This window comes from Festucalex cinctus, chromosome 4 (assembly GCF_051991245.1).
Source record: "Festucalex cinctus isolate MCC-2025b chromosome 4, RoL_Fcin_1.0, whole genome shotgun sequence".
NCBI classification, from domain to species: Eukaryota; Metazoa; Chordata; class Actinopteri; order Syngnathiformes; family Syngnathidae; genus Festucalex; species Festucalex cinctus.
This window is the reverse complement of record NC_135414.1, coordinates 8,239,602-8,266,583: the sequence shown is the minus strand read 5'-3', so window position 1 is coordinate 8,266,583 and position 26,982 is coordinate 8,239,602. Positions and strand designations below refer to the sequence as shown.

Sequence of the window (26,982 nt, the reverse complement as noted above, 5' to 3'; positions counted from 1 at the left end):
GTGCCACCATCGTCCTTGCACCCTACCCCATGATGGGTGCCACGCATGCCAAGTAGGTGCCTTGAAGGTCAAATGTGTTTTTAAATGTTCCTTACAAAGTTGCATTGTTTGTCAAACAGTACAGTTCAGGACGAATGTAACCATGTATGACATCAAATGGATCACATCTTCAATCACATGCATGCTCACTGCTCAGCGAGGAAATAACAGTTACAGTTATGACTGACAAACATAAACTCATCACAACAGTACAGCAGGTGTGTCAGGCGATATTCTAGAAAAAGAAAAATGCAAACTTCAAGTCAACGTTTATCCTTCTACATCAGAGAGATTGCAGCAAACTCATGTTAAATTGAAGTCAGCACACACCTGCCATGATTTAATGTGCCTCTAGCCACAGAAAAATTCAGTTCCATCCAGTAATTTTTTTTTTTTTTTTTTTTTGCTGTTAGCAGAAGCCTGAAGGCCTTGTGCAAACACTGACTTTTTTTGGACCTTGCATAATTTTTGTAATTATATATGCACTAAAATTGAACCTTGGTTTAATCAGACCATAACACATTTTCCCCAATGTGTTGGGGACACAGGGCTGTGTAGACTTTTTATATCCACTATAGTAACTACAGCTAGTAGTCTCATCGGAAACGGCATTACAGAACTTGAATTTTAATTCTAATCCTCAAAACATGAAGTTGTATTTACGTAACCACATCCGCAACATAGACCAAATATATTTACTCTTAATAGTAACTGATCTAGAACTTATTATCAAGCATTGAATAATTTACATTTTGTGAAAACGCAATTAGACTGAATCTCGCACATAGTTAAGTGAAGGAATCAGCACATAGAATCAATAAAACAGTTCACAATGTTTATTTTATGTACAAATGTGTGGATGAAAAGGGAGGTCAAATTCTAATCAATTATGCTGACACATTTTAAATGAGATGCCATAACCAGAGACTCGAAACCATGAAGCTTAAGGCAAAGCGGTCAGTGCTCAGGCTTGCTGGAGCCGAGTTTCTCCCTGTGGAGGCAGAAGAACCTTCATGAGTGCTGGCTTCACACCATTAAAAAAAAAAAAAAAGAAAAGAAAAAGAAAGAAAAAAAAACACAGGCGTTGCTTAGAAACAAACATTAGCATTCCAAATATGTGATATAAATTGGTGGTTCTAAAAACCTTTTACACCAACAACCAAAACATAATTTAGCAATCCCTAATACCCTCATGATGACCAAGATTAAAATACAGTTGCGTAGTAGGCCCAAGTGTTCACTTTTTAATCAATATTCACATTCCTGATGAAAACACTGACAAAAAGAACTTGTTGCAACATGGCCCTGGTTGATCTCTTACACTCTGCTGCCACCTGATGGCTGTTTTTGTAATAACTACCATTGCTTTAAGCCACCTCTTCATATCAGAAGCAGCATCAAAGCTCTTTTATGCTCTTTTATAAAAAAAATAAAAAATAAAAATAAAATGTTAAAAAACAAAACAACATGTAAACACATTTTGGGGAGTTAAGTCAGAAGGACAAAGCATTTAAAAAAAATGGGGGATTAAATGAATTAAAAAAAAAAAAACAAAGCAGAGGTTTTATTCCAAAAAAAAAATATTTTATTCAAATATTTAAATAGGCTGTATTTGTATAGGTACAAGTAAAGAAATCTCTGTATTCAAAGTTCATTTAAGTAAAGCGAAGCCTTTCTCATAGATACACTGAAAACAAGTCTTTTTAACTGCCTTCATTCGAACATGTACAAATGTTATACAATGGTTGCACATAATTAAAATGAATTAAAGTAACGTAACGAACACAATAAATTAATTCAGTTTACCAAAAATAACCCCATCGTGTCAGTACCAACCTCTCAGCTCTTGCAGTACATCTCCTTCATAACGAGCGAGTCTGACAGCGTGTTTCTGCTCGTTGTCCAGCTCGGTCCACTGGTCCTCAGTGATAGCCCACGCCTGCTCCGTACTCAGCCAGGACAACTGAACACCACTGAACACCACCTGGAAGGCACACAAAATAAAACCCAATACTGTAAGTTTTACTTCTGAGCAAAAGCCTGAAGGTTTTGTGCTAGCGTTGACTGCTATTTTGAACTGTTCATAATTCCCTGGAAGGCACCTTTCTGGTAGAAAGCAAACATGTTAATAAAAAGCCTTTATTTTGGTTAATCATAGGCACTACAAAAGGTGGCAGGTGTGGGCTGATTCCCAGTTTTAACATGTGCTTGAATCTGATTGGTTAAGAGTTGAGAGGGTGTGCACACTTGTGCAACCACGTTATTTTATTTTTACTTCCTCTTTATTTATTTATTTTTTCAATTGAGTTGTATAGATTATATTGTATGTCACATTAATGGTGGAAAATGGTTTTAAACGATTTATCCTAGTCTCATTTTTTGGCGTCACAGATCTGACATTTGAACAAGGGTGTGTAGACTTTTTATACCCACTGTGTTGACAAACAACCATTCACACTCACATCTATGCACAATTTAGAGTCTTCACTGAACCTAACATGCATGTTTTTTACCCACAGACCACGCAAACACTTGAGCTCAGAATCAAACCCCCAACCTCACAACTGTGAAGCCGATTTGCAAACCACTTATCCTCTATACCACTGTGATTACTTTTATTTTATATAAATGTTGTTTCAAATATTGCCACTTCGTTGCCAGGTTTATGATGACAAAAGTTTATTTCTCATCCATCCATCCATCCATCCATCCATCCATCCATCCCATTTTTCAAAATTCAACCAAAATGGAGGTTGACCAGCGTATATTGCGCATGTGCTCAAGCTTAGAGGTTCCCTTTTTTTTTTTTTTTTCTGTACAGTGACAGGAAGCCAGAGAAAAAAAGGCCACTCGGGCGCAGAGAGAACATCGGAAAGTGAGCTTCCAATTCCTAAAATGTCTTCTTGTTTTTGAATCACTGATATGAAGCCCCAAATGATGTTGTGTCATCAATGTGAGTTCCTCCAACATGGAGCTAAAAGGGAATATTTTAGTGTACAAAAAAAGACTTCAGTCTTGAGATGCGGTGTAATCAGCTTGACATCAACTGCTTGCATGAAATCAAAGGCGGAACTTACTGCCATCTTTTTTGGTGACAGCAGGCTGATCGCTTCAGTGGTAATTCCTTCCACTTGTTCTTGTGTCAGAGCTGACAAAACAATGTCTTCCAGGCCCGCTGAGCATACAGAAGTTTCACAAACATGGTAGTTAGCTCATTAATGCAGCTCAAAATAGAAATTTTCAAAACTTTTTCAGCTCTACTTTCAAACCCCAAGGAGATATTTTTTTAAATTGTTCCAATCCATCAAGAATTGTCCTTCCTCACTCTGGATGAGGGACAATAAAATGTTGGCAACAAAAGATCCTTTGGGATATTACATCCATCTGTACCTGCCAGTGTCCCAATTTCAGTGAAAACTTCCGGTCCCCAAGCACTGACTGGACCAAAGGCCTCAGGTCTGGACAAACGACTTGTCAAAGCCTCCATCTGCTGTTCTGTGCATGGCAAGGCCATTTCCCGCAGGAATCGCACCGCCATGCTGCCGTTTCAGGAAAAAAGGTTCCGGATTTACTCCTCTGAGCATTTGCAAAATGTTTACAGAATACTCCACCACTTTCTAGGTACATCTGTTAGTTGGTGTGTTGGTGCGGCAACTGGGCAACAAGAACATTTATAACTTGTAATGCAAACGACATCACTTTTTCACTGGCTTGCCCAGCCTTAATATCTCTTTTCTAACTCAGTCGCTGCCGTGGACATTTACTGCATATTGCTCAATCCAACCATTTACTGCCACTAACGGATATGTACGTAACTTTTATTTTTAAACAGTAGGATGTTCAATAGGGTCTTACACAGTTTGTATGTGAAGTTAAAATTCAACTACTGAGTCAAAAATAATGATTGGGGTGAACATAAGCTTGTCATGACGATTATGAGAGAGAGAAACGTTAGCATGTTGTTATGCTTGATACGTTACTTTGGACGAAAAGCTAGTTTTAAGCTCTTTTTGGTCAGAAACTGTTGTTTTTAGTTCAACCAACTGCTAATTATTAAGGAATGAAAAACAACTGATAAAAGAAGAGACACTACTTTTTTTTTTTTTTTTTTTTACTACATCCTCACAGACTACATACACTACTTGACTACATCCTCACAGAACACAAAATTGTGCGAGTCTTGAGAGATTACTCAAAATGCTCCAAATTGGCTTTTTACAGTAGTTTGCAAGGATTGACCGGACTTGAAAAGCACACGGTTAATTAACTCACCTGAGGTTGTAAGCGTTTATTCTTTTAATTTCTGATGGATACAGTCCACAGACCAGATGGCCAAATGTCGCCAGATCAACAACAGATAACTGCTCGATTTTCAGATTGCGCTTCTGCAACACGCCTGAAATGACTGCTCTCATCTGAAAAGGCAAAAGTAGTACACATTCACACACATTCGCTAGTTTATAAGTCAATGCATCAACTAAATTCAATTGACCTTCTTCGCACGCCAAGGTGACAGTGTCCCCAGATGGGCCAAAACAGCCAGATCAGTCAAAGAGGTGCCATGCAGTTCTCTGACTGTCATCTCAGTCACCAGAGAACCGAGAGCCAGAACCTCATCTGTTCTGAGTTCGCTCACTGGATTGAACGTCTGCAGTGGACAGAGAACAGCAATATAGTTCAATCACAGTCAGATGCTGATAATTAAACCATACACAGTTGTAGGCCATGCCATGAACTGTTTTCGGCTGTCAATGATTGAGACCAAGTGGACTGCAACACTTACTGGACATCTTTAGGTCCACCTGCAAAAATGTCATGTGATCCAATACAAGAGCTAGTTTTGACCCTGTCAAAGAGGTGTATACAGTAAATCCCCACTGTTCCATTGTTTCAGTTTTGCATCTTGCATTTTAAAAAAAAACTTTTATTGAAGTTATTCCTTTATTTATTTACACATTTGTACACTATTTGAACACATTATTTATTCACTGGTTTTGCTCTCGCTCTTTCTCTCATTGTTTTGTGTTTAAATGCATTTGTCTTGCTTTAAAATTGTCTTCAAGACCTTATAAAAATGTTCAAAGATGAAGACAACCTTAAAGGCCCAGTCTACCAATTTCACTCAGGAAAATGCACTTTTTTAATACGGGATTTAAACAAACAAACTACTTCTCAATTTACAGATCTGGGCTTCTCTTAATTTCTAGTGGTGATTTTGTCCTAAACCCCCACCTCCGCAGCCTGTATTTTGCCATTTTGTGTTTGTTTTGTAAACAGCGGGACATTTCTGTGGAAAGACAGTGTTTACACCCTTCCAGCCAATAGCAGAGCAGGGGGTGGCGTGTCGCAAACAGGGCCAGGCGAATTTGTCAGCTGCGTGTCGTCACTCTCGCGGAATTTGAAAGCACGCACTAATTTTTTTTTTCCACTCACTTATTCACACATGTAAGCTTCTGTGAGTGAGTGAGTGAGTGAGTGAGTGAAAAAAAATAATATAATCCATGCATGCTGTGAATGATTTGAGTTATGCAGCAAAATCCAGCCGTTTTTATCCATCTCAGGGGCCGGCCATTTTGCCACTTGCTGTCGACTGAAGATGACATCACGGTTGCTCAGCGCTCAGGCCACAACCAATCACGGCTCACCATTTTTCTGAACCTGAGTTGTGATTAGTTGTTACCTGAGACCTGAGCTACTGTGATTTCATTTTCACTAGACGGCAAGTGGCAAAATGGCTGCATTCTGATGTTGATAAAACTGCTGGATTTTGCTGCTTAATTCATATTCCACAAATGCAATATTACAGTTTTTCACGATTGTCAACACACGTTTCTCAATACAATAACAGATTTCTCAATACCGCACACACAAAATGCTAAACCTGAGACGCCCTTTGCAAGAAGACTCCTGCCATCAAATCTCTACAGCACATTGTAGTGCAAAATTGAAAACACAATTGTAAAATGGAACACGCCATATTAATGACAATGATTCTGGAAAATAAGATATGTCTCCATTTATAAAAATGACTGAGTCTAGCCTACTTTTTTCATCAAACAAACTTAAAACAGCACACATATATGCAGCCAAAAATGTTTTATTTTTGTACAGGACTGAGATATAATCATGATCAAGCATCATGATGCCTTCGGTTTCTGTCAGGCCTTCTCCCTATTTAGACATCTCTGGAAGAACCGCCTTGAGTGGCGTATGAATCCCTGAATGGACTTGAGGCTGACGTCATCACAGGCTGCTTCCATGGCCTGGACAAGTGGGACCTGGGTCTGGGGGTTTCGCTCATACACCTTCCACCTCCAAGCAGAAAAGAACTCCTCTATGGGGTGGAGGAATGGAGAGTATGGCGGGAGGAATAACACCCGAAAATGTGGGTGGTCCTGGATCCACTGACGTACAATCAGGTCACGGTGGAAACTCACATTGTCCCAGAAGACAACATAATTTCAGTAAATCTTTATGGGTCATCAATGTGATCTGGTGGAACAAGTTGTTTGTGGAAGTCATCAAGGAAGGCCAGCAGCAAGACCCACAAGCCAGCCTCCCTCATGCTCAAACCATGGTTCAGCACATGATCTATCACAGTGGCCCAAATCTAATTGGATACAATAGTTCTCTGTCTTCTTACTACTACTCCTCTCTGTCCTCTTGCTCCTCTCTGTCCTTTTCCTGCTCCCCCTGTCCTGCTCCCGCAGGAGCAGGACAGGAGGAGCAAGAGGAGGAAAGAGTCTTCTCTGTTCTCCTCTTGCTCCTCCTCTCACGCTACTTCTCCTTCTCAGGTTGATCTCTTCAAGGTTCTCCATTCACCAAACACAGAGGAGGCGGCTCAAGACACATATGCTGCAGTCCTGATTGCTAATTGCTCACCAGACCTGAATGTGTTGAGTTTTGAACACTTGTGTGTTGTAGGTTGATACCACTGAGATGTCACATGAGAAGTGCGTGTAACAACAGAACATTGCATGTAGTGTTTTGACAACAAGTTAATGTGCAATTGACTGCAGAGTGTATTGTTGGTTGAAGCGTTGAGCTTTTACATGAGAGGTGTGTGCAACAACTGAGAATTGTGTGTAGTATTTAGACAACAAGCTGATTTGCAATTGGTGTCAGAGTGTAAAGAAGGAAAGTCAGAGTCTAAGGGAGTCATAAGGGACTGTGAAGTAGTGACAATTCGGGTCGAGCAATTGGTACATGAAGTCAAGGTTGTGCAAATTGTGCCAAAGTTTAGATTTCTGTGTATTAACAATCATGAAAAACTGTAACTAGAATATCGTATTTAGACTAGTGGGGCTGCATAGAACATATTATTGTCAAGATTTTTTTGCAATAAATGCTATAAAAGAAAAGAAAAATGATTACCACACTAGCTAGCAATACAGTATAGACAAAAAATGTGATATATATAATCAGATATGTACAATTGAAAAATCTGCGATACAGTGAACCGCTCTATGGCAAGACTGCTTGGGAATTTTAATAAAAGAATTAATAAAATAGGTTTAAAGTAATTAGTTTGTTTACTTTTCTAACCCACCAAAGTTTATTAGAATACTGTACCGGAATAATATCCATTGTATTCATCATCTTTAATTATAACTTTACGTTATTACATCATTATAGTCATTGGATCACAGAAATCACACGCTTCGGTTTAAGTTTCTGAAAATGATTCATTACCCTAAAAAGCGACAAATCACTAGAATGAAGTGCACCCTTTACACCGCTACACACTGCAACCACATTATTACAGTTCTATTCAAAGCTGATCCTTTTTATCTTTGTAAAGGTGTCAGTTTTAATCTAGCACTTGCATTGGAGCTCATTAGACTGTGCAGATATGAATTATCAAGTCCCATTGACTAGGTATAATAGGTCGGAAAACTAAAAGTCAGGCATTGTATCTCTTTTATTGGGTGCAAGAGGTTGGGTTCAGTTGAGTCCCTTTTATTATCCCAGCCAAAAACCCTCCACAGACCCAAATTAAAATCACATGAACAAAAATAGAAGTTGGCATGCTGTTTCGCCTATTCTCGCAACTGCTTACCTGCCTCAGTTTGACCCAGAGCGCCCGGCGCTGCTCGGAGCTTAATGACGTATCCTGGCCGAAGACTTCGACACACTCCTTGAGGTCGACTTGTGACATGCGGCTAAACTGAGAGGATGTCCATGCGGAGGGGAACGTACCCCGGATGTCTGCGCAGCTAGGGACTGATACGAAAAGACACATCAGTTACATTAATTAATTAATCACTCAAAATGATTTGACTTGCATTTGATGATTTTAGCAGTCTGTAATTGGGTCACCCCAAACTCTGGGTTAGACCATTTTTTTAATGGATGGATGGATGGATGGATGATACAGAATAAAATACTGAACTTTTCGCACCACTGCCTTGCGCTTTTACGATCCCTCGCATCAGACTGTGCGTCTTCTCTCTTTGACGACGTTGGTCCATGCGCCACTTCAAACAGACGACCCCCACCACGCTGTCCTCCCAGCGCTCTTGACCCACTAGAACCTGTTCCACTGTGTCTTTATTCAACACGTTCTGAACAGGGGGACACTCATTTTAGACAGCTATGTGGCAAAATGTAATGTATAATAGCTGTTGTGCTTGGGTCTTTTTTGATGGGTGCTCACCAGTGGGATGGAGTTGATCTGTTTTGGTGATAGGGAGAACACCAACCTTCCCAAATGTTCAATGTCTCCAGCTTGCCACTTGGATGGCTCCCTATAAAATAAGCTATCATATTTTGAAAAGGTACACTGTAAAAAAAAAAAAAAAAAAAAAAAATCCTAAAATAACAGAATTTCAATGTTTATGGTATTTGATTTGACAGATTTTCCTTATATTTTTAAAATATCATTTAATTTTCAAAAATAGATTGATCTTATATGCTGAATGTAAAATAACATGAAGTCACTGTAACTGTGAAAACACTGAATATTTCTATTGTTTTACCGAGAAACACATTAGAAATGCATATATTTAATTTTAGAATATGTTCACAAATGAATCTTAATTTCACAAATATTTGTCTGTTATTTAAGGGAATAAAGTGTAAAATGCAACTGTAAAACTAGGGGAGGAAAAAATTAAAATTACTGAGAAATTATGATTAAAACTGTGCAATTAACGATAAATTCTTAGTTAATTGACTAGTTTTTTAATTGAAAATAATTTTATGAATTTTATGGACTTTATCTAGCTCAGGAAATAGGAAATAGTCTTGCTTTTAAGAATGTTTACATTTATATTCCAGTCAACAAGTAATACCCCACATTCTTTTCTTAGTATGTTTTTATTTCAAATGATCACTTGACATGCTTCGTATGTTAGTAAGGACCTTTTTATTGCTTTTTATTGCTTTCATTTACTAGGGATGTAACGATATCCAAACGTCACGATATGATATTATCACAATATGAAGCTCACAATATTGTGGGGAGGTTGGCGATATTGTAAAAAATGAGCTCATACTAAAAAAAAATAAAATAAAAAAAAAAGCACAATATTGTGCTTTTGTACATAACAGTGATGTTATATAATTATTATGTTTTATTATTATGTTATTATTATTATTATGTTATGTTGGTAATACACACACACACACACATTGAGTTCCTCCACATATTGACTTGATTCACAGGGATATTACGTTTCCCTTCATCTGACCATTAGTGTAGATTTTAAACATAGAAGGGCCAAAACATACCTAATTAAAATTAAATTACACTAAAAAAAAAAAAAAACTAGCCACGAGAGGGTGCTAGAACTACACAAATGGAAATCAACCTGACTTTTTTAACAGATGTGTTGCATTTAAATATCGTGAACATGACAACGACGATATTGTGGCAGTTTTAATATCAGAATATCACGATATTTATCATTACATCCCTATCATTTACCCCATGAAGTCTTTCTGTGTGAGCAGGGTGCTGATATCTCTCAAGGCTTCTTTAGGAAGACAGAAGCTCCTCATCTCCTCCAGCCGCAAAGCCAGAGCACCTCTGTCGACCAGAGCCAAACTGTCTCTATCCAAAAAAGGCAGAAGAGGGCCAAGAAAGTCCAAAGCGGGGCCATCAATCTCACCCCCGTTATGAGAAGCGGAACCCTGCAGAGCACCAGATATTATTGTAAATATTAATCTTAAAATCTTGTAAATTTTAAAAATTCAACATACATCCAGAAGCTGGTTCAAAATCATCTCATCATCATTTGATGAGTGCTTACAAAGATAATGACACCTGAATGACTGTAAATGATGAATGAAAGGTCTAGTATTCATTCACTTACAGCTTTTTCGGCCATGTTTGTCTGCTTGTAATGTGGTAGTTGGAGGAAATCACTGAAGTGTGCCTGAACATGGTCCAGAACAGCCCTGAGGGATGTGTTGGAAAGGTCATCTATCATTGTCACTCTGAGAGAGAACAGAGCATAAGTATCAGCTTTTGTCAGAACTGTAAATGGTTTAAATAAAGAATCAATTTACATTCCAAAAAAAGGAGATACTTGCGGTAGTGTTGCAGAAAACCAAGGGCTTAAAGTGCTGACGTCAAGTTGAGGATGCTTTCTCACTTGCTCTACAATACATTTCCTCTTTTCAAATAATACACAAAAAAAGTTAGCGCGGAGGATATTTTTGGAGACACTTTCATGGAAATCTGAAAGTCATTGAATTGGGAAACAGCATGAGAGTGGAGAGTTGTGGAGAGTTAACTTCTTACCAGAGCAGGTCTCAAGCTTACTGGCAACATAGTGACGAACTGAAGCAGCTCTACAAAATCAGTGCTGTTGCTCCAAAGCTTCAAAAAGTCACATGTCATTCCAACTGCAACCTGGCCCAGGTCTCTACAAACACACAAGTCATTACATGAAACAAATTGTGGATGCTGGATGGGACATTGTGATTTCCTAGGAATGGTGTAGAAGTGAACATTTGCTAATGTAAAGCCTTGCAGAGATTTAAATAAATAAATTGTTGCATATTGCGATTCATGTCTTTCCTACCGTGTTAAATTATTAATTAATTCTTGTGAGAAATCATAATCATTATGCGTGTCTTCACATAGATGGATATCAGTATTTATTAATGACAACATAATGGGCAAATTTGTTATTTACAAAGTGTCTAACAGACTGGTAGACATTTGCAGCCTAATTAGTCACAAAAAAGTTCCTCCCAGATTCAAAATGGCTGGTGATGGTCAATGTAGAAAGATAATTTGAGATACGAGCATGGTCATTGTATGAATTACAACTTATATCTCAAAGTACCACTGTAATGCAGTACAGTTCAACACAGATACAAACTGTTGTGCCAGATGGTTTTGGATTGTGAATGGACTCTAGTCAATTACCCAACATTCCAGTTGGACTTACCTCACCATCTTGTCGGTGATGTTTTTAGAGTTGTGTATCCACTTAAACAAAAGCTGAGCCTGTGCAGACAAAAAAAAAAAAGTAAGAAAACTTGAATGAATAAAAGGAACTATAGTTGCTATAATGGATGTACAGCATATAGCGCAGTGGTGGGCAAAGTGTGGCCTATCTTTGTAAGGGCCAAATTTACATAATCAACATAAACTAACCTTGCAACGTTCTTGAACTCATTTGCTCCCAAAAACGTATAAATATGTTCTATTCTAAAAGTATTGTGTCCCAAACACGTATTTAGACGTTTTTTTTTTATTTTTTATGCTAGAGCATACAAAAGGCTTTGATGCAGCCTATCAACTGCACAGAATGGGTGAAAAATGGTAGTAATTACAAAAACGGCCAGCAGGTGGCAGCAGAGTATAGCAATCAACCAGGGCCATGATGAAAACAAGCGGTCTCCCCACAATTCTAAGCAGATTTGTGAATAATGATGAAACTTGCGGATATTTTAATGCTAATTGCTGCAAAACAAAAACAGACAGAAATGTATTTTTTTTTCCTGATGAAAGAAGAGACTCTAATCTTTCTTTTGGTAGGTTCCATATTTTAAAGCAATAGAACACAATATTCTGTGGGTCTTGCAAAATCAGTCAAAATCAAAATTTTCTTGAGACCCCAAAAATGACATCTTTGTTCAACCATTGAAATTGCATCATCAAAGTGAGAAAGCCATTTCAACACTTTAGATTAGTAAATAATTTTGGAAAAAAAAAAAGGTATCCACACATGTGAACTGACCAAAAATAGAGATATAAAATATAAATAAATAAACAAATAAACAAATAAACAAATAAACAAACAAACAAACAAACAAATAAATAAATAAATAAATAAATAAATAAATAAATAAATAAATAAATAGGACATCTGCCAAACTGGTACTTATGAGGTTTCGGCCCGACGCCAGTGATACTACATAGGACCAGAAGTTTCAAATTGCCACCACCTTTGATTTGAAGACTCTCTTGCAGCCATTTGGCCTTCTCACATGTTGAAGGAAACTTAAGAGAGCCCTGTCTGTGACAAAAGCCCTTTAATGTGCCCATTATTAATTTATACGACCATTCCTCCACACCGCTATGTCAGAGCCAAACTAATTAGCTTGATGGAGGTTGGCCCGTACGGCGCATTAATATTCTGAAAGGCTCATCTGAAGCATATCCAATGACTTAGCATATTAATGGGAGGGAAGCAGTGATGATTAATGGTTGGCTTTTTCATCATTTGTGCAAGATCATAACAACTTATTGTTGCCATGTTAATGGGAAAAAGTGTTAGTGAAGTGAAATGCACACCTGCTGTGATGACCAGCTGATGTGTCGGTAAAAGCTGATGTCTCTCGGGAGGCTTTCCTTCTTCAGGGCCTCAGTCAGCTTCCTCAGAGGGATTAATGGCAGGAGACAGTTTACATGCTGAGTGATGTTGGGGGAGTCTCTTTGTAAAGCCTAACAGAAAACATGATTGAAGGTCATTGTTATTTTTGTCTAGTTGTTATCTCCCTCTCACAATGTGTCTCCTGCTTAAAATTTGATGACAAAAGAAGAGTAACAACAAACGAGTTAATTAGCCCCATCACCTCCTGCATTGCATTGTATAGCAATGCTTTATGGCCAGGCTTCAGCTCTGTCATCATGCTTCTCCAACACTGACAGTGGGAAGTTTCACTGATCCCAGACCAGCGGAGGCTGCTGAGCACAGCAGGAGAGAGACCAGAGTGCAATGGCTTCAGTCGGCACAGTTTGTCCACTGTGAGCTGCCAGGAAGACACACATATTGAGGTGAGAGTGAGGCTGACCCATATTCGGCGAAGATATTCTTCCAAATGTTAACTTACATTGGTGTCTTTTGAAATCTTGGACAACATTTGAAAAGCCTGGAAAAAGACATGAGGGGAAAAAACAAACAAACCAATGAGAGCTAGGCTGGGCTAACTCAATCTATTCCATTATTGAACGCAACAATTTTCCTGATCAACTCTTTGGGTCCAACTCAGAAAAATGAACTAATACCAAAAGTGTTGCATTTGTATGTTCTTACAGTGTAAGTGAGAACTCTGATTCAGTTTAAAAAAATGTCCATGTAGAATATATATATGTATATATTAATGACTATTCATTTAATGTTTATACATTGAGGTCATTTTTACAATTACACTGCTGTCAATTGTGAACAAGGTTGTCTTTGTTAACTAAAACTAATGAAAAACTAAAAATAAATAAATAAATTAAAAAATTCGTTAACAAAATAAAATAAAAACGAAAATGCTTTTTAAAAACAAAAACTAACTGAAACTACATTTTACATTTACAAAACTATAATTATAGTTTGCAAAGAAGATCATATTATATATATTATATTGAAGATCATATTTGCGTGTTTGACTTTTGGCTCCAGTGGTCCGCCTTGTTTTTCATTTAATTCAGCCGAAATGCAATACTAAGTGTGTTACCCTTTTCATTTACAATGCTGTTTATTAGATCTTGCACACAAGTATTTTTTTTCGAACAAAAACTAATACTAAAACTAACTAAAGTAAAACTAAGCATTTTTGAAATAACTAAAACTAATATAAACTAACAGAGTCAACCAGAAAACTAATTAATTAACCCTCATAGGAAAAGTGTCTTTGGAGGGGGGCTTTTTGCGTTTTATTAAAATTAAAATCAAATATAAAGCATATGACAAAATCACTGAGAATTGCTGAAATGGCACCCAATTGTCCAAAAGATGTTGAAGTTAGAACTAAAAAAAAAAAAAAAAAAAAAACTCAAAATGAAATAAAAACTAACTATAATGACATTTTAAAAACTATAACAATAACCCACATTGAGCCATAGTGACAGTGGGATTTTATCCATGTGGGGAATAAACAACCCTCCCCTCCCACAGACCTGTGCTGGAGAAAATCTGTCTATTCCTGGTTTGGAGAGGAGCTCCAAGAGCTGCTGTGAAGGAAGCGATAGTAAGAAGGACGCTCCTAACTGTGGGAGGAGAGCACTGAGGCCAGTCAGTTCTGCGGGAGCCATGCTGCTGGCATTCAACGTCCGCATTGCTGGGACCAACCAGGACGAAAGCTGTCAATAATAATGACAGGTCATCACAGTTTCTAGGAAGGTTTTATGATATGCACAAGCATGTCTCACCCTGCCACGAGAACTAATGAAGCCCTTGGACGCGCATTTCACCAGCTGCCTCTGAAGAGTGGGTGACAGAGCCGAGTCCAAAAGAAATGAATGCAGGTCAAGTGGATCCAAGTAACACGAAAGGACTCCTAGCCTGCAAAACAACATTGTTAAAAAAAAATATATATATATATCATTCTTAATTAAGGTCCATGTGCTAGTATGCTGTTTATCATCCCTATTATTATTACAAGTCATGTTTTTCACTGTCTTCCACTGCATTACGCATTAAAATGAACAAAGATTGAACTGTCCCACCTCGAGATGTTATCAACAGTGACATTGTTGTTCCTGGTGAAAATGGTCCGCACAACATGGCGTCCTCTCACACCATCCAGGCTGCTATTGCCCAGCAACTCCACCAGTGGGGTAAGCTAAAGTAGATGTTTTACAGTCATAAGAATATTTGTTAGCATGAAATGACTAAAGTGAACCCCTGCATATTCACAGTTCGGCATTTGTGAATTTGCCTATTTGTGACACTTTCACAAAACTGTGCCAATATGGTATATACAGTACATATTTATAATTTCAATGTACTTGTAGCAAGAAAGCAAAGGATGGAGAGTCTCTGTTGATTCCCAACAACCTTTCAAAATATCCTTACACGACTATTCTCGCACATTTCTTCTTTGTAGTCACCTGCTTCTTCTTTGACTATTGTACTTTATTTTTGTGGTTTGATTAAAAAAAAAAAAAAGTACATTTTATGGGGCGCCTCAAAAACTCATTACATTTTGCAGTCACGTATAACCGTAATGTTTCGTGATGATCCAATTCAGTTCCGTTCAGCCATGTCACTAAGATGAACAAACTAAGAAAAATTCTTGGCCGCCATCTTGTGGCAGCTATCGGAAATTACAATGCTTTTTATTTGGAGTCGCAGAATTTCGCTATCCCTGAAGAATAGCAGGGGTTCACTATTTCGAATGATTGTGAAGCATATCTCAACAACCTGTTGTGATCTCAGTTGTTGAAAACGACTGATTGGAAGGTAAGGCAGTAGTGGGAGGATGGAGCTGAGGAAGTACGGTGGCCAGGTGGGGACATCACCCACCCCACTTGATTGTAGAAGTCTTTTTACAAATGCCCTTTTCTGCGATGACTTCATCTCTGAGCTGTGGTCACGGATGGCAGCCAACCTTCAAATGAAGCCGAAAGTCTCGTGTCAGGACGCTGTCGCCTGCATTTGAAATTTTGCTAGTCAGCAACTTACACGCTGTCATTCACAATGACAGAGGCTGGGAAGCTCATGATGTCGGAGACAGACATGAACGGGAGGAACTGGGACAGGTCCACAAAGAGTTCTGGGGTCACTCGGGGGAATTTATGGATAAAAGCAGCAGTCATTGTTTCCATGGCCTGCAGTTCTTTTTGGGAAGCCTGACATCGGGGAAGAGATTAACAGGACAAAAACAGATGTTGGTTCAAACAGATCATCTGTTATACATTCGAAGTAGATTGCACATATCACATGACAACATCTGCTGTATAGGTCAAACACAACTTTACTTTCCCCATCAAACGAGTGACCAACAATAAAATGCTTTTAGAACAGGACAACAAAGGGGGGCCACAAGAAAATTTTTCATAGTCTAACAAACCCGACTGGTTTCGACTTGAAGGTGATCCCAGCTTTGATGCATATGAGAGAGGAACCGCTTGACGGCGTCTTTCTTAGCGGCCATCACCAGAGTGCGAATGCTATCGTCTGGCATCTGGAGGTATTCCTGGAAAACAGATCAATGAATGAAAATGTCTTATATCAGTATTTCCCAACCTTCCAAGGTACATATTTAAAAAAAAAAATTTTTTTTAAATCTACCACCACCTAACAAAAATGTCACACTTGGAACCGACAGAAGGCCTATCCTCTTTTTCACTGTTTTTGTATACTGTATACTAGGCCAAAGTAAGAACAATATTGCTTAGGCACCATCTGGTGGCATCTTAGTGTCAAGGAAATATGTTGATATGAGTTGAGGAGCTTTATGTAGTGATTTGCTACCATCTTGTGGCAAATAAACACAATTACAAACATTTTCAAAAGGGATGTCAGTTACTTGTGAATTTTCAGGGGTGCCTTTAGATATGAAATAAATTCTTTCTGTGACGTCTATCCATCCATCCATTTTCCGAACCGCTTGTTCCTCACAAGGGTTGCGGGGGGTGCTGGAGCCTATCTCAGCTAGCTATGGACATCAGACGGGGTACACCTTGAACTGGCTGCCAGCCAATCGCAGGGCCTTTCTGTGACGTTTGTAACCCAAAACAGTCATGGCTCAAATCCTCATTTCCATTTCCGAATGAAATGAATAGAAATGACATTATTCATGTGTAGCTGCATCATTTGCACAGAAACATTTTAACACCGCCTGTATTGATGCTATTCATTTGTCCGTCTAGGGTTCTGCATTGTTATTGGCACTAGGAATGTAACAATAACAGCAATATTGTGATTTGGCGATATTAAAATTGCCACCATATCATCGTTGATATGTTATGATATTAAAGCAGCACATCTGTTAACTCATTTGCTCCCAATAACATAGAAATACGTTTTTTTAAATGTTTTAAGTGTCCCAAAGACGTATTTATACGTTGTTGTTTTTTTTTTTTGTTGTTGTTTTTTTTTTATGCTAGAGCATACAGAAGGCTTTGATGCAGCCTCTCAACTGCAAAGAACGGTTGCAGAAATGGTAGTTATTACACAAATGGCTAGCAGGTGGCAGCAGAGCAAAGGAGATCAACCAGGGCCATCTAGAAAAAAAAGCTAAATTACTTTGAATTTGAAATAGATTTGTGAAAACTGATTAAACCTAACTCTCTTCTAATGCTAATTGCTGCAAAACGGAAACAGATAGAAACATACTTGTTTTTTCCTGATGAAAGAAGAGACTTTAATCTTTCTTTTGATAGGTTCCATGCTTTTATAGCAATTGAACACAATATTCTGTGGGCCTTGCAAAATCAGTCAAAATTCAGTAAAACAGTCGGGAGAGAACGGAATTGCTTCTGTGGAAATGGCTGGGAGTGAATGAGTTAATAAGGTGAGGTTGCATTCCCTTTGTGCAGTTCTAGCACCCTCTGGTGGTTAGTTTATCAGTGCAGTCTAATTTTAAATGAGAATTTTTTAGTCAGGTGGTACGGTGGTCAGTGGTTTGCATGTCTGCCTCCCAGTTCTGAGGACTCGGGTTCGAGTCCAGGCTCCGGCCTTCATGGGTCGAGTTTGCATGTTCTCCCAGTGCCCGCGTGGGTCTTCTCCAGGCACTCTGGTCTCCTCCCACATTCCAAAGACATGCATAGCAGGTTAATTGAGCTCTCCGAATTGTCCCTAGGTGTGCTTGTAAGTGTGAGTGGTTGTTCGTCTCTGTGTGCCCTGCGATTGGCTGGCAACCAGTCCAGGGTGTCTTTGTATTGTGCTTTTTTTGTTTTTTTTGTTTTTTGTTTTTTACAGTATTATTAGTTTTTATAGGTGGCACGGTGGTCTAGTGGTTAGCACGTCTGCCTCCCAGTTCTGAGGATTCCGGTTCGAGTCTAGGCTCTGGCCTTCCTGGGTGGAGTTTGCATGTTCCCCCCATGTCCGCGTGGGTCTTCTCCGGGTACTCCGGTCTCCTTCCACATTCCAAAGACATGCATGGCAGGTTAATTGAGCGCTCCGAATTGTCCCTAGGTGTGCTTGTAAGTGTGAGTGGTTGTTTGTCTCTGTGTGCCCTGCGATTGGCTGGCAACCAGTTCAGGGTGTACCCCGCCTACTGCCCAAAGCCAGCTGAGATAGGTGCCAGCACCCCCCGCGACCCTTGTGAGGAATAAGCGGTCAAGAAAATGGATGGATGGATGGATGGATGGATGGATGGATGGATGGATTAGTTTTTATACAGTATAATTAGTTTTTTTTTTTATACTGCCAATCTCCTCACAATATTATGCTAATCATATAATGAGGTTCATATCGTGATATTTACCGTATTGTGATGTTTGGATATTGCTACATCCCTAGTTAGCAAGAAGCAGACTTTAAGGCAAAGTTATGTGGTTGTTTTAAATACACAACACGTAATTGTCTTTGTTTTATGTTTAGTTTGATAATACACATCAAATCAGAGTGCATCAAACAGCCTGAAACTTCTTTTTTATGAAATGTTCACTAGTCAAAGCTGATGATCTTTCATAGCACGCTAAGGTACTTAGGAAACAATGTCAAATGTCTTGTCAAATGGACTGTAGCTAGGCTCACTATACCTGCAATAGAACCCTTAAAGCAGACGAGTTGTTGTCCTGCTCAATGAGGTCCCACAAGACAGGCTGATGAGCAAAAGCAAAAACATAAGTTAATTAAGCCTTCTAGCAGAGATTGTGTGTGGATATGTGTGTTGTTTTTACGCTGAAACAACTCAGCATGTCCTCTTTGAGGCTTGCGTTCTGCTCCTGACGGAGGAAGACTCCCACAGTGTGAAGGACGCTGGTGGAGGCCTCCGACTGCATCGAGCTCCAGGATGCGTTGTCAAGGAGACTGGAGAGGAGGATGGCCTGACCCAAACCTTGCCTGGCCTCTCCCTCCCCCTCATCCAGACCCGAAGAGAGGCCGACCACAAAGTCCAGAACTCTTAACACGTATCCGAGCGTCACAAAAAACCACTGGCTTTCCCCTCCTTCAACCTGACACACGCTGAGCTTGTGTAAGACGTCCAACATCAGAGGGGCCGGGTTCACGCACAACTGTGTTGTATCAAATTCATATTGGGCAGGGAGCATGTCAAAAAACCTCTGAATTAAGCACTTGCTGTCGTCTACCTCTGCTTGGAGATCAGCACAAAAGTCAGACAAGCTGGGAATCAAATTCAGCAGCTGATTGTAGAGAGATGCGTTCAGGCACATGTGCTCTCTCAGGCCGTGCGTCCGCCCACACGCTTCCAACATGGTCGCACTGAGGAATGTCTCCACAGCCCACTCCTTGTACTCACAAGTTTCCTCCGTGGCATCCACACGGGAGAGGTTGTGTTGTCGAAAGCAGTACCCGGCGGCCCAGCTGCCCTCTGGGAAGGAGCGGTGGGAATCTGGGGCTTCTCCCCCGCATAAAGATGAAACAAGGGCTGAACTGTTGGGCAGGAAGCAACGGCGGAAAGCTTTGGCACTCACCAACCTGCTCCCCAACTGAGCGAGGCAGCCTTCCTCCGGCACTGCGCTTCCTGTCGTACCGCTCGATTGGTGCACACACAGCTGCTTTATGCTTGTCTGGTTAAACGCATGATAGTTGTGTGTCCTGGCAGCCTGTGAGTGAGGAATAAATATTGCATGTTATCATTTAGCAACGAGGCCAGCAATGCGTTTGCAAAATTAACATCACTACACCCGCGCACTCTGCGTGTGTGTACTGTGTACGCAAGTTTCCCACAGAGACACACGACGAAAACATGGCAGACATGCTGTGTTGAAAGTTCTGTTTTGGCAGAGAAAATGCAATATACAGTACAGTACAGTGTTCCAAAGCAAATCGCAGGGGATGGACTGAGCTCTGCTGCAATAGTGAAAATTTGCAATATGCCCATCCAGAAATGTTTTGCTTGTTTTTCCACCACACGTCAAACGTTTTAGACATGGCTTTAGCTAAGCACAAAAACAGTAAATGGGGGGATTTTTCTGTGAATAACAAACAAAAAAGAAAAAAAACAGCCACTCTGATAATGATAATCATCCATCCATTTTCTTGACCGCTTATTCCTCACAAGGGTCGCCGGGGGTGCTGGCGCCTATCTCAGCTGGCTCTGGGCAGTAGGCGGGGGACACCCTGGACTGGTTGCCAGCCAATCGCAGGGCACACAGAGACGAACAACCATCCACACACACACACACACGCACACCTAGGGACAATTCGGAGCGCCCAATTAACCTGCCATGCATGTCTTTGGAATGTGGGAGGAGAGCGGAGTACCCGGAGAAGACCCACGCGGGCACGGGGAGAACATGCAAACTCCACCCAGGAAGGTCCGAGCCTGGACTCGAACCGGAGACCTCAGAACTGGGAAGCGGACGTGCTAACCACTCGACTACCGTGCCGAACAGGCAGAATTAAGTTGCCAAATTGAGATTAAAATATTCTATGTACATAGACCATATTTGTTTAAATCTTGATACTTGATTTTTATTTAAGGCAGAGATTTTTTCCATTGAGATATAATTTATTAGTAAGTTTAACCAGTGGTCGATATTTAGAGATTGTTTATTTTTCCAATTGACAAGGATTATTTTTTTAGCAATAGTAAGGGCTATAAATATAGATTGAGATTGTTTACATGGTAGCTCAGTTATTGTTAAGTCACCTAGTAAACACAATCTTGGAGATAAAGGAAGCCTACAGTTTAATATATCAGCGAGCTTTTCCAAGATTTTAGTCCAGAAATGCAGCACTGGAGTACATGACCATAAAGCATGAAGATAAGTATCGGCAGTGTCGGCAATTATAATTTCTCACAGCACACAACTGTGCCATAGCACATTGGTTGGGAATCACTGATGACTTCAGTTAGCCTCACCTGATGTGCTCTGTGCAGCCAGAAAGAGGAATTGGCACAGACTGTGTTGTTGAATTCATGCGCAAAGAACTCACTGCACACATGAACCCACAGGAAGTCTTCCTCGGCCGCAGATAGGTACCAAGCTGCATCGGAGCATGTGGCGTGCAAGTCCAGACCCATTTCTCCATCAGCGGGACTCACTGACCCGTTCTCCCATTCCAAAAGTTTACAGTAGAGGAACACTGTGAAGTTGGAGACACCGCTCAGTCCGGGAATGGATTCATTGCACGCCGCCTCCAGAATTTCTGCAGTGCTTGAGTACTCCATCTCTTTTTGTAGGACACTCTCACTTCTTGGTTGAGGCTGATTGCGCTGATCAGGAAGGCCTTTTGGATTCATTTGATGGGACGATGAGGATTTCGGGGTTAAGTGGAGAGGTGTTTGTCGGAAGCTATTTTCATCACTGGAAGTGGAGGGGCAGGACAGGAATGATAGTGAACTTGGGAGACCGTGGGTGTTAACACCCAAAGCTTGAGTATTCCAGGTCACATTATGTCTGATACCCCTACAGTTGCACAAAAATAAGAACAATCAGTTATCTTACTCAGATTTACAGACAATTTTCTGGCCGTGGGAAATACGGTATTGTGTTTCAATGATCTTACCATAAGATTAACTGCCTCAGGTCGCCTTAAGAGAGACATAAAAACAAATTTCAGGAGTGCAACTTGGAAAAAGAGACACACCCAACACACACGACCATATCTTATGCAACACACAGATCCGCCAGAAAATCCAGCAAATCCCTTGATATAATATTACTGATAACAATGAAAGGGCAAAGAGATTAGCTAAATCCAAAAAGATACTCAAGTGACCAGGTTGACCTAAAACAGTGAGCCACTTTTCATCTAATACATATGACGTGAATGAAAATTCCATTAATCTGGTCCAGTCACCCCACCACAAGAAAACAAACATTTTTAATGTTTTATTATTATTATTATTATTATTATTATTATTGGGAAAATAGTCTTTTAAAATACTGTTATTTGTAAAAATGAAATACATTAAAAAAAAAATAAAAAAGAAGAAGATTGACAGAATATTGCTTGCGGCTTAGCCACTGGAGGGCAGTACAATACTGCCATGCAGACACAAATGAGAAGAGCTTAACAACTACTGTAAATCGCGCAAGTTGCAGTAATATTAGTAATTTTCAACTAGGGTGACCAAACGTCGTCTTTTGGGAGGACAGACCATTTTCTTATGTCCTGTTCGGGCGTCCGGGTTTTTTTTTTTTTTTTTTTTTTAATTTGTGAAAACGTCCGGTTGGAATCGTGTGACTAATAGGAGGTGAAGTACACTGTGTAACTGTGACTGGTACCGCAATTTCAAGGCTGGGGCAAGTGTCCTCTTTATTTTTTTTATTTTTTATTTTTTGGAAATGGTAACATGGTCACCCTAATTTTCACAGAGGAGAAAGAAAATATGCCTGTGAGTACTGTTATTATGTCTGCACCATTTGTGTTCAAATATCTGTTGTTGAAAGTGTGATAATTAAGATGCTAATTGTTAGCCCGTCAATAGATGATAACATTATGTGTTAATCTAGTGGATTTAAAGACAAAGTTACATCATTGTTTGAATTACAAAACATGCAATTTTCTTTATTTTATGTTTCAGTTCAGTTCACAGCCACCATAGAGTTTTCTTATCTCAAATATTTGCGACCAAATAAATGCAAAAAAAATAATAAAAAATCACCCCGACTCCCAAGTACCAAAGTTTATGCGGAATGTCCCCAAATTATGTAATGACCTCCCGATTCACATTAGACAAGCTCCTTCACTGTCCATTTTTAAACCGGCATTAAAACCTATTTTTATTCCTTGACGTTCAAAACTGCAGGGCACTTGAGCCCTTAGGTGTCTTGTTTGTTTTTATTGTCTTTAAACTATATTATAATCACTTATTGTTTCATATCGCTTTTGTATTTTAAAGCGTTCTATAAATCAAATTGAGTTGAAAATGCAGTTTGCATACATCATGTAAAATTAAAACATTTGACAAACTGGTCAACCAAATAGATTAATAGATAGTAATAGTCATAGTATATAGTAATATAGCAAAAATAGTAATAGATAGTACAGTCATTTAGATATAACATTTTGCACAGTGCTCAACTTTAATGAGTACGTTAAGAAATAGTAAGTCTTTTTCCATTTCTCAGTAAATACAAGAGTAATTTTCAGATTTTTTTTTCCAGGTGAACTATAGACTTGTTTTCTTTCAACATCAAATGGATTTGTTGACATTGACAATGACAAATATCATTTGCTGTTGTAGAGTCGTATGCCAGAAAAATCAAGGTTTTCTAATAAATCTATTGGGATGGGTTCATTTTTGTTGAACTGTATTTCTCAATGGGAAAAAATGCTACTGTGCCACCCTAAACGATGCCCACTTATCTCTAATCTCAACTGCTTCCCACACACTCACCAACTGAACATTGTCCACTTCTCTTGGGCTGGGACACGTCCACCACATCGCTGACATCATCAAGCATCGCCATGGTAACTTGCGATACTTTCTTCCTCAAGTTTCCATAAACAGAGCTGCCCACTCTGTGCAGAAGGCCCATCCTGAGCCTATCCAAACGTTGCACAAGAGCTAGATTCTCCTGGGCCAAACTGCCTCCACTTGAGCGTGTCAGCGCTTGCAGGAATAAACTTCGCATTGAATCCGACTTATCCTGCGTCTCGCCGGTGTCATCCCAAAAATGATTTTTTAGCAAAGCGTCCTGCTTCATAGCTTCAGGGGGCAAGCTGAAGGGTTTAATACGTCCACTCGAGCCTCTCCTACGTTCAGCATGTCCCCGCGCCGAATGCAAACTGACCACGGGCCTCCAGCTGCGCGTTTCTACGAAGCTGAGCAAATACTGAAGCCAACCGACCCCGAAAGGACAATCCGTGTGACCTTTCAGCGCGCAAATGAAGCCCTGCAGGCCGGCGCTGGCCTGCCCGTACGTCCCGCTGATCAGCGCCTGGAAAGCAGCCTCCAGCACGGCGCTCACCGTCCTCCAGTTCTGAGACAACAAAGTCAGTATGGGTTTGTGAGGCTGACGCCGCAGGAGGGTCGTGAGGCTCTGCAGGAGCCCCAGAAGCCAGTCCCAGTGGGGGCTCCCTCTCAGGGACAGAAACCAGTCCTTCACTTGGATGCTGGGTCGAGGCGGAGCTCGGCCGTTCCACTGTGCGGCACTCCCTTCGGATTGGAGGAAGAAATAGAGCACCTTCTCCCACAGCTGTTCGTCATCCCAATCCAAAGGCGCCTCCTCCAGTCCTGCGCTCATATCTTGGAGGTACTGAGAGATGTTGTAGAGGAAACCAGATAGACGACGACGGTCAATCGGCTGGTTTAGTGAAGCCAGGTTCGTACCGGGAAGTAGTCCACTCAGTGTTTGGAGGCCACCCAGAATACGATTCACCCAAGGGTGCAGAAGTACATCCTTGCTCGTTTCCCGAGAGCTCTTTTGCGGATTCCGAGCACCTTCTTGACTCAGTTTTGAGAGGATTTCCTTGAGAATGACATCTCTTTGCTGGTCCCTATTCCTTGCTGAATGATCACCATTCAGGGCAGCAAAGACAAAGAACAATTTAGGAGCTAAATGTGGAAATAAAACACACATTTTAATTATATTGACATTGCACTAACCTGTTTTCTCAGAGGATCCTTGTCCTAGTAAAACAGCACAAACTAGGATGCTTGTAAATCGAAGAGTAGCCATGCCTGGCCTTTTGTCCGCAGTCTCTCAATTCATTCCTGTGAGAAATAAATCACTCTTCATGATGAATTCCAATAGATTTTTTTGGGAGGGAAAACAAGGCAATTCTGTTTACTTTCACCGAAAAGATTAACCTGAGATGTAAAGGAGAAGGAGATTAAATCTTAATGATCGTCTGCCACATCACCTTACACTTGCAGTGCATGGCTAATAAAACACGTACGAGCAATCCGACTATAATTGGAAACTGGCCAATGCTGTTTATACGCCTCATATCGATGTTTTCCAAAAAAAGGATTATTTGCTCGCAAATGATGTGCTATGCTGGCATCGTATGATCGATTGAAGCTTCTTTCATGCAGATGAAACAAGACTTGACCTCATGCGATCGTTCCTAAATGTACTTTAAAGACATTACAAACCCATGCAGACATTCTTTTCAACATTGATAATCAAGACATAAAATATATAATTTCCTGTGTACTTTGTAGATCCTCAGTCATCTAGGTCAGTCGTTCTCAAATGGGGGTACATGAAGGGGGTACACAAGATTTAAATAAATAAATACATAAATAAAAATCAGCATCCATTCAAAAAATCCTTTCAAAATCATTATTACATTATGTAAATATTAATAAAATGAATATTATATTCAGTAGGCTATTCAATTTCATTGTCCTACAAATCCAGTCTCCTCAAACGAGAATGTTTCGACCCAAACTGTCATATGCCATCTAAGATCACCTGTCAATCATTTGAAAATTGTATTTAAAATTAAGTTAATGATTTTTTTTTTTTTTTTTTAGAAGTGATCTTTACTATGATCCCAAAGGATGACACTAAATTGTGATCATTTTTATGTGTACAATTTTTTATTTGTAATTTAGTTCATTCTTTTTTTTTTTTTAATTTTTTTTTTTTTTTTTTTTTTTTGTCTTTTGATTTCCAAATTCCGTGGTTCAAGAAAGACCAAATGAAGTTCCAATCTTTAATAAATCAGACAAAAAAAAATTCACTGCATGGTTAGTGGGGTACTTGGCTGAAAAAAATGTTTCACAAGGCTTACATCAATAAAAAAAAATAGTTGAGAACCACTAATCTAGATTGAACTGAGACACCTCTTCTTGTTTGTTGACATTTTTCACCTTTAATCAAAAATGCTTCATACGCCACATCTAAAACTTAGAACTGAAGAAGTCCAATTGTTTTGATACAACTTTTGCAGGTTCTGTATAATACTTTGACTGTAATCATTATGTACTTGTGTACCTAAAAAAAAAAATACACTTTATAATGTGAAAATTCATTTTTTCTTAAAAATTAAAAAAAAAATAATAATAATAAGAAGAATAATATCCATCCATCCATTTTCTCGACCGCTTATTCCTCACAAGGAATGCTGGGGGTGCTGGCGCCCATCTCAGCTGGCTCTGGGCAGTAGGCGGGGGACACCTTGGACTGGTTGCCAGACAATCGCAGATAATAATCATAATAATAATAATAATAATAATAATAATAATAATAATAATAATAATAATAATAATAATAATAATAAATGTGAAAATCATGTTGCATTATTGTTAAAATTGATTGAAACAACACTGGTCAAAAACTGTCTTCCTTTTTTTCTTTTCTTCCTGATTCAGATCGAGACGAGTACTTCAAATATTTGCGATTATAAGAAAGAAATTAAAGAACTCACCCTCGACTCTTTCAGTTGTTGAAGTGTCAAGTGAGTTGCATCATCTTCAGTGTGTTGGTATCACCAAACTCTCTGTTCTTTAGCTTTCACTCTCCCTGAACCCTCCCTCCTACTTGGCACCGGTGTTTATTTGCATCGACAGCAGGGTTTCAGCGCAAGAGGTTATGGACAAAGATGTTTTCTTAAAAAGTGCGAACCGGGATCGATACCTCTGCCTTTGTTAGGTAACTTGATGGACAACAAATGTTTTGTCTCCCGAGTTCTGAAGAGAAAAGGTTGTGAGTTCACCAAATGAGCGAAA

General features: G+C 39.6%; 1 protein-coding gene across 3 annotated transcripts; it reads right to left on the bottom strand.

Annotated features, from left to right (window-relative positions):
* Window positions 1-886: 886 nt before the first annotated feature.
* Window positions 887-26,791, bottom strand: LOC144017038 (stereocilin). 3 transcript variants are annotated; one of them, XM_077518282.1, is made up of 30 exons: window positions 26,682-26,791; window positions 24,910-25,017; window positions 23,698-24,810; window positions 21,861-21,885; window positions 21,214-21,760; window positions 19,064-19,951; window positions 18,923-18,985; window positions 16,285-16,410; window positions 15,897-16,063; window positions 15,636-15,822; window positions 14,939-15,054; window positions 14,642-14,774; window positions 14,390-14,572; window positions 13,333-13,371; window positions 13,075-13,251; window positions 12,794-12,943; window positions 11,442-11,500; window positions 10,787-10,910; window positions 10,576-10,658; window positions 10,356-10,479; window positions 9,968-10,173; window positions 8,696-8,798; window positions 8,432-8,603; window positions 8,099-8,262; window positions 4,532-4,687; window positions 4,312-4,454; window positions 3,430-3,578; window positions 3,117-3,214; window positions 1,876-2,023; window positions 887-1,030 (listed from the first exon to the last, which is right to left on the bottom strand). In XM_077518282.1, exons 2-30 carry the CDS (start codon window positions 24,980-24,982, stop codon window positions 942-944), a joined length of 5,805 nt encoding a protein of 1,934 aa, XP_077374408.1. In that variant the 5' UTR covers window positions 24,983-25,017; window positions 26,682-26,791; the 3' UTR covers window positions 887-941. The 3 variants fall into 3 exon arrangements, with proteins under 3 accessions (XP_077374408.1, XP_077374409.1, XP_077374410.1); XM_077518283.1 differs by having other exon boundaries at window positions 8,441-8,603; XM_077518284.1 differs by having other exon boundaries at window positions 8,696-8,786.
* Between the last annotated feature and the right edge of the window lie 191 nt (window positions 26,792-26,982).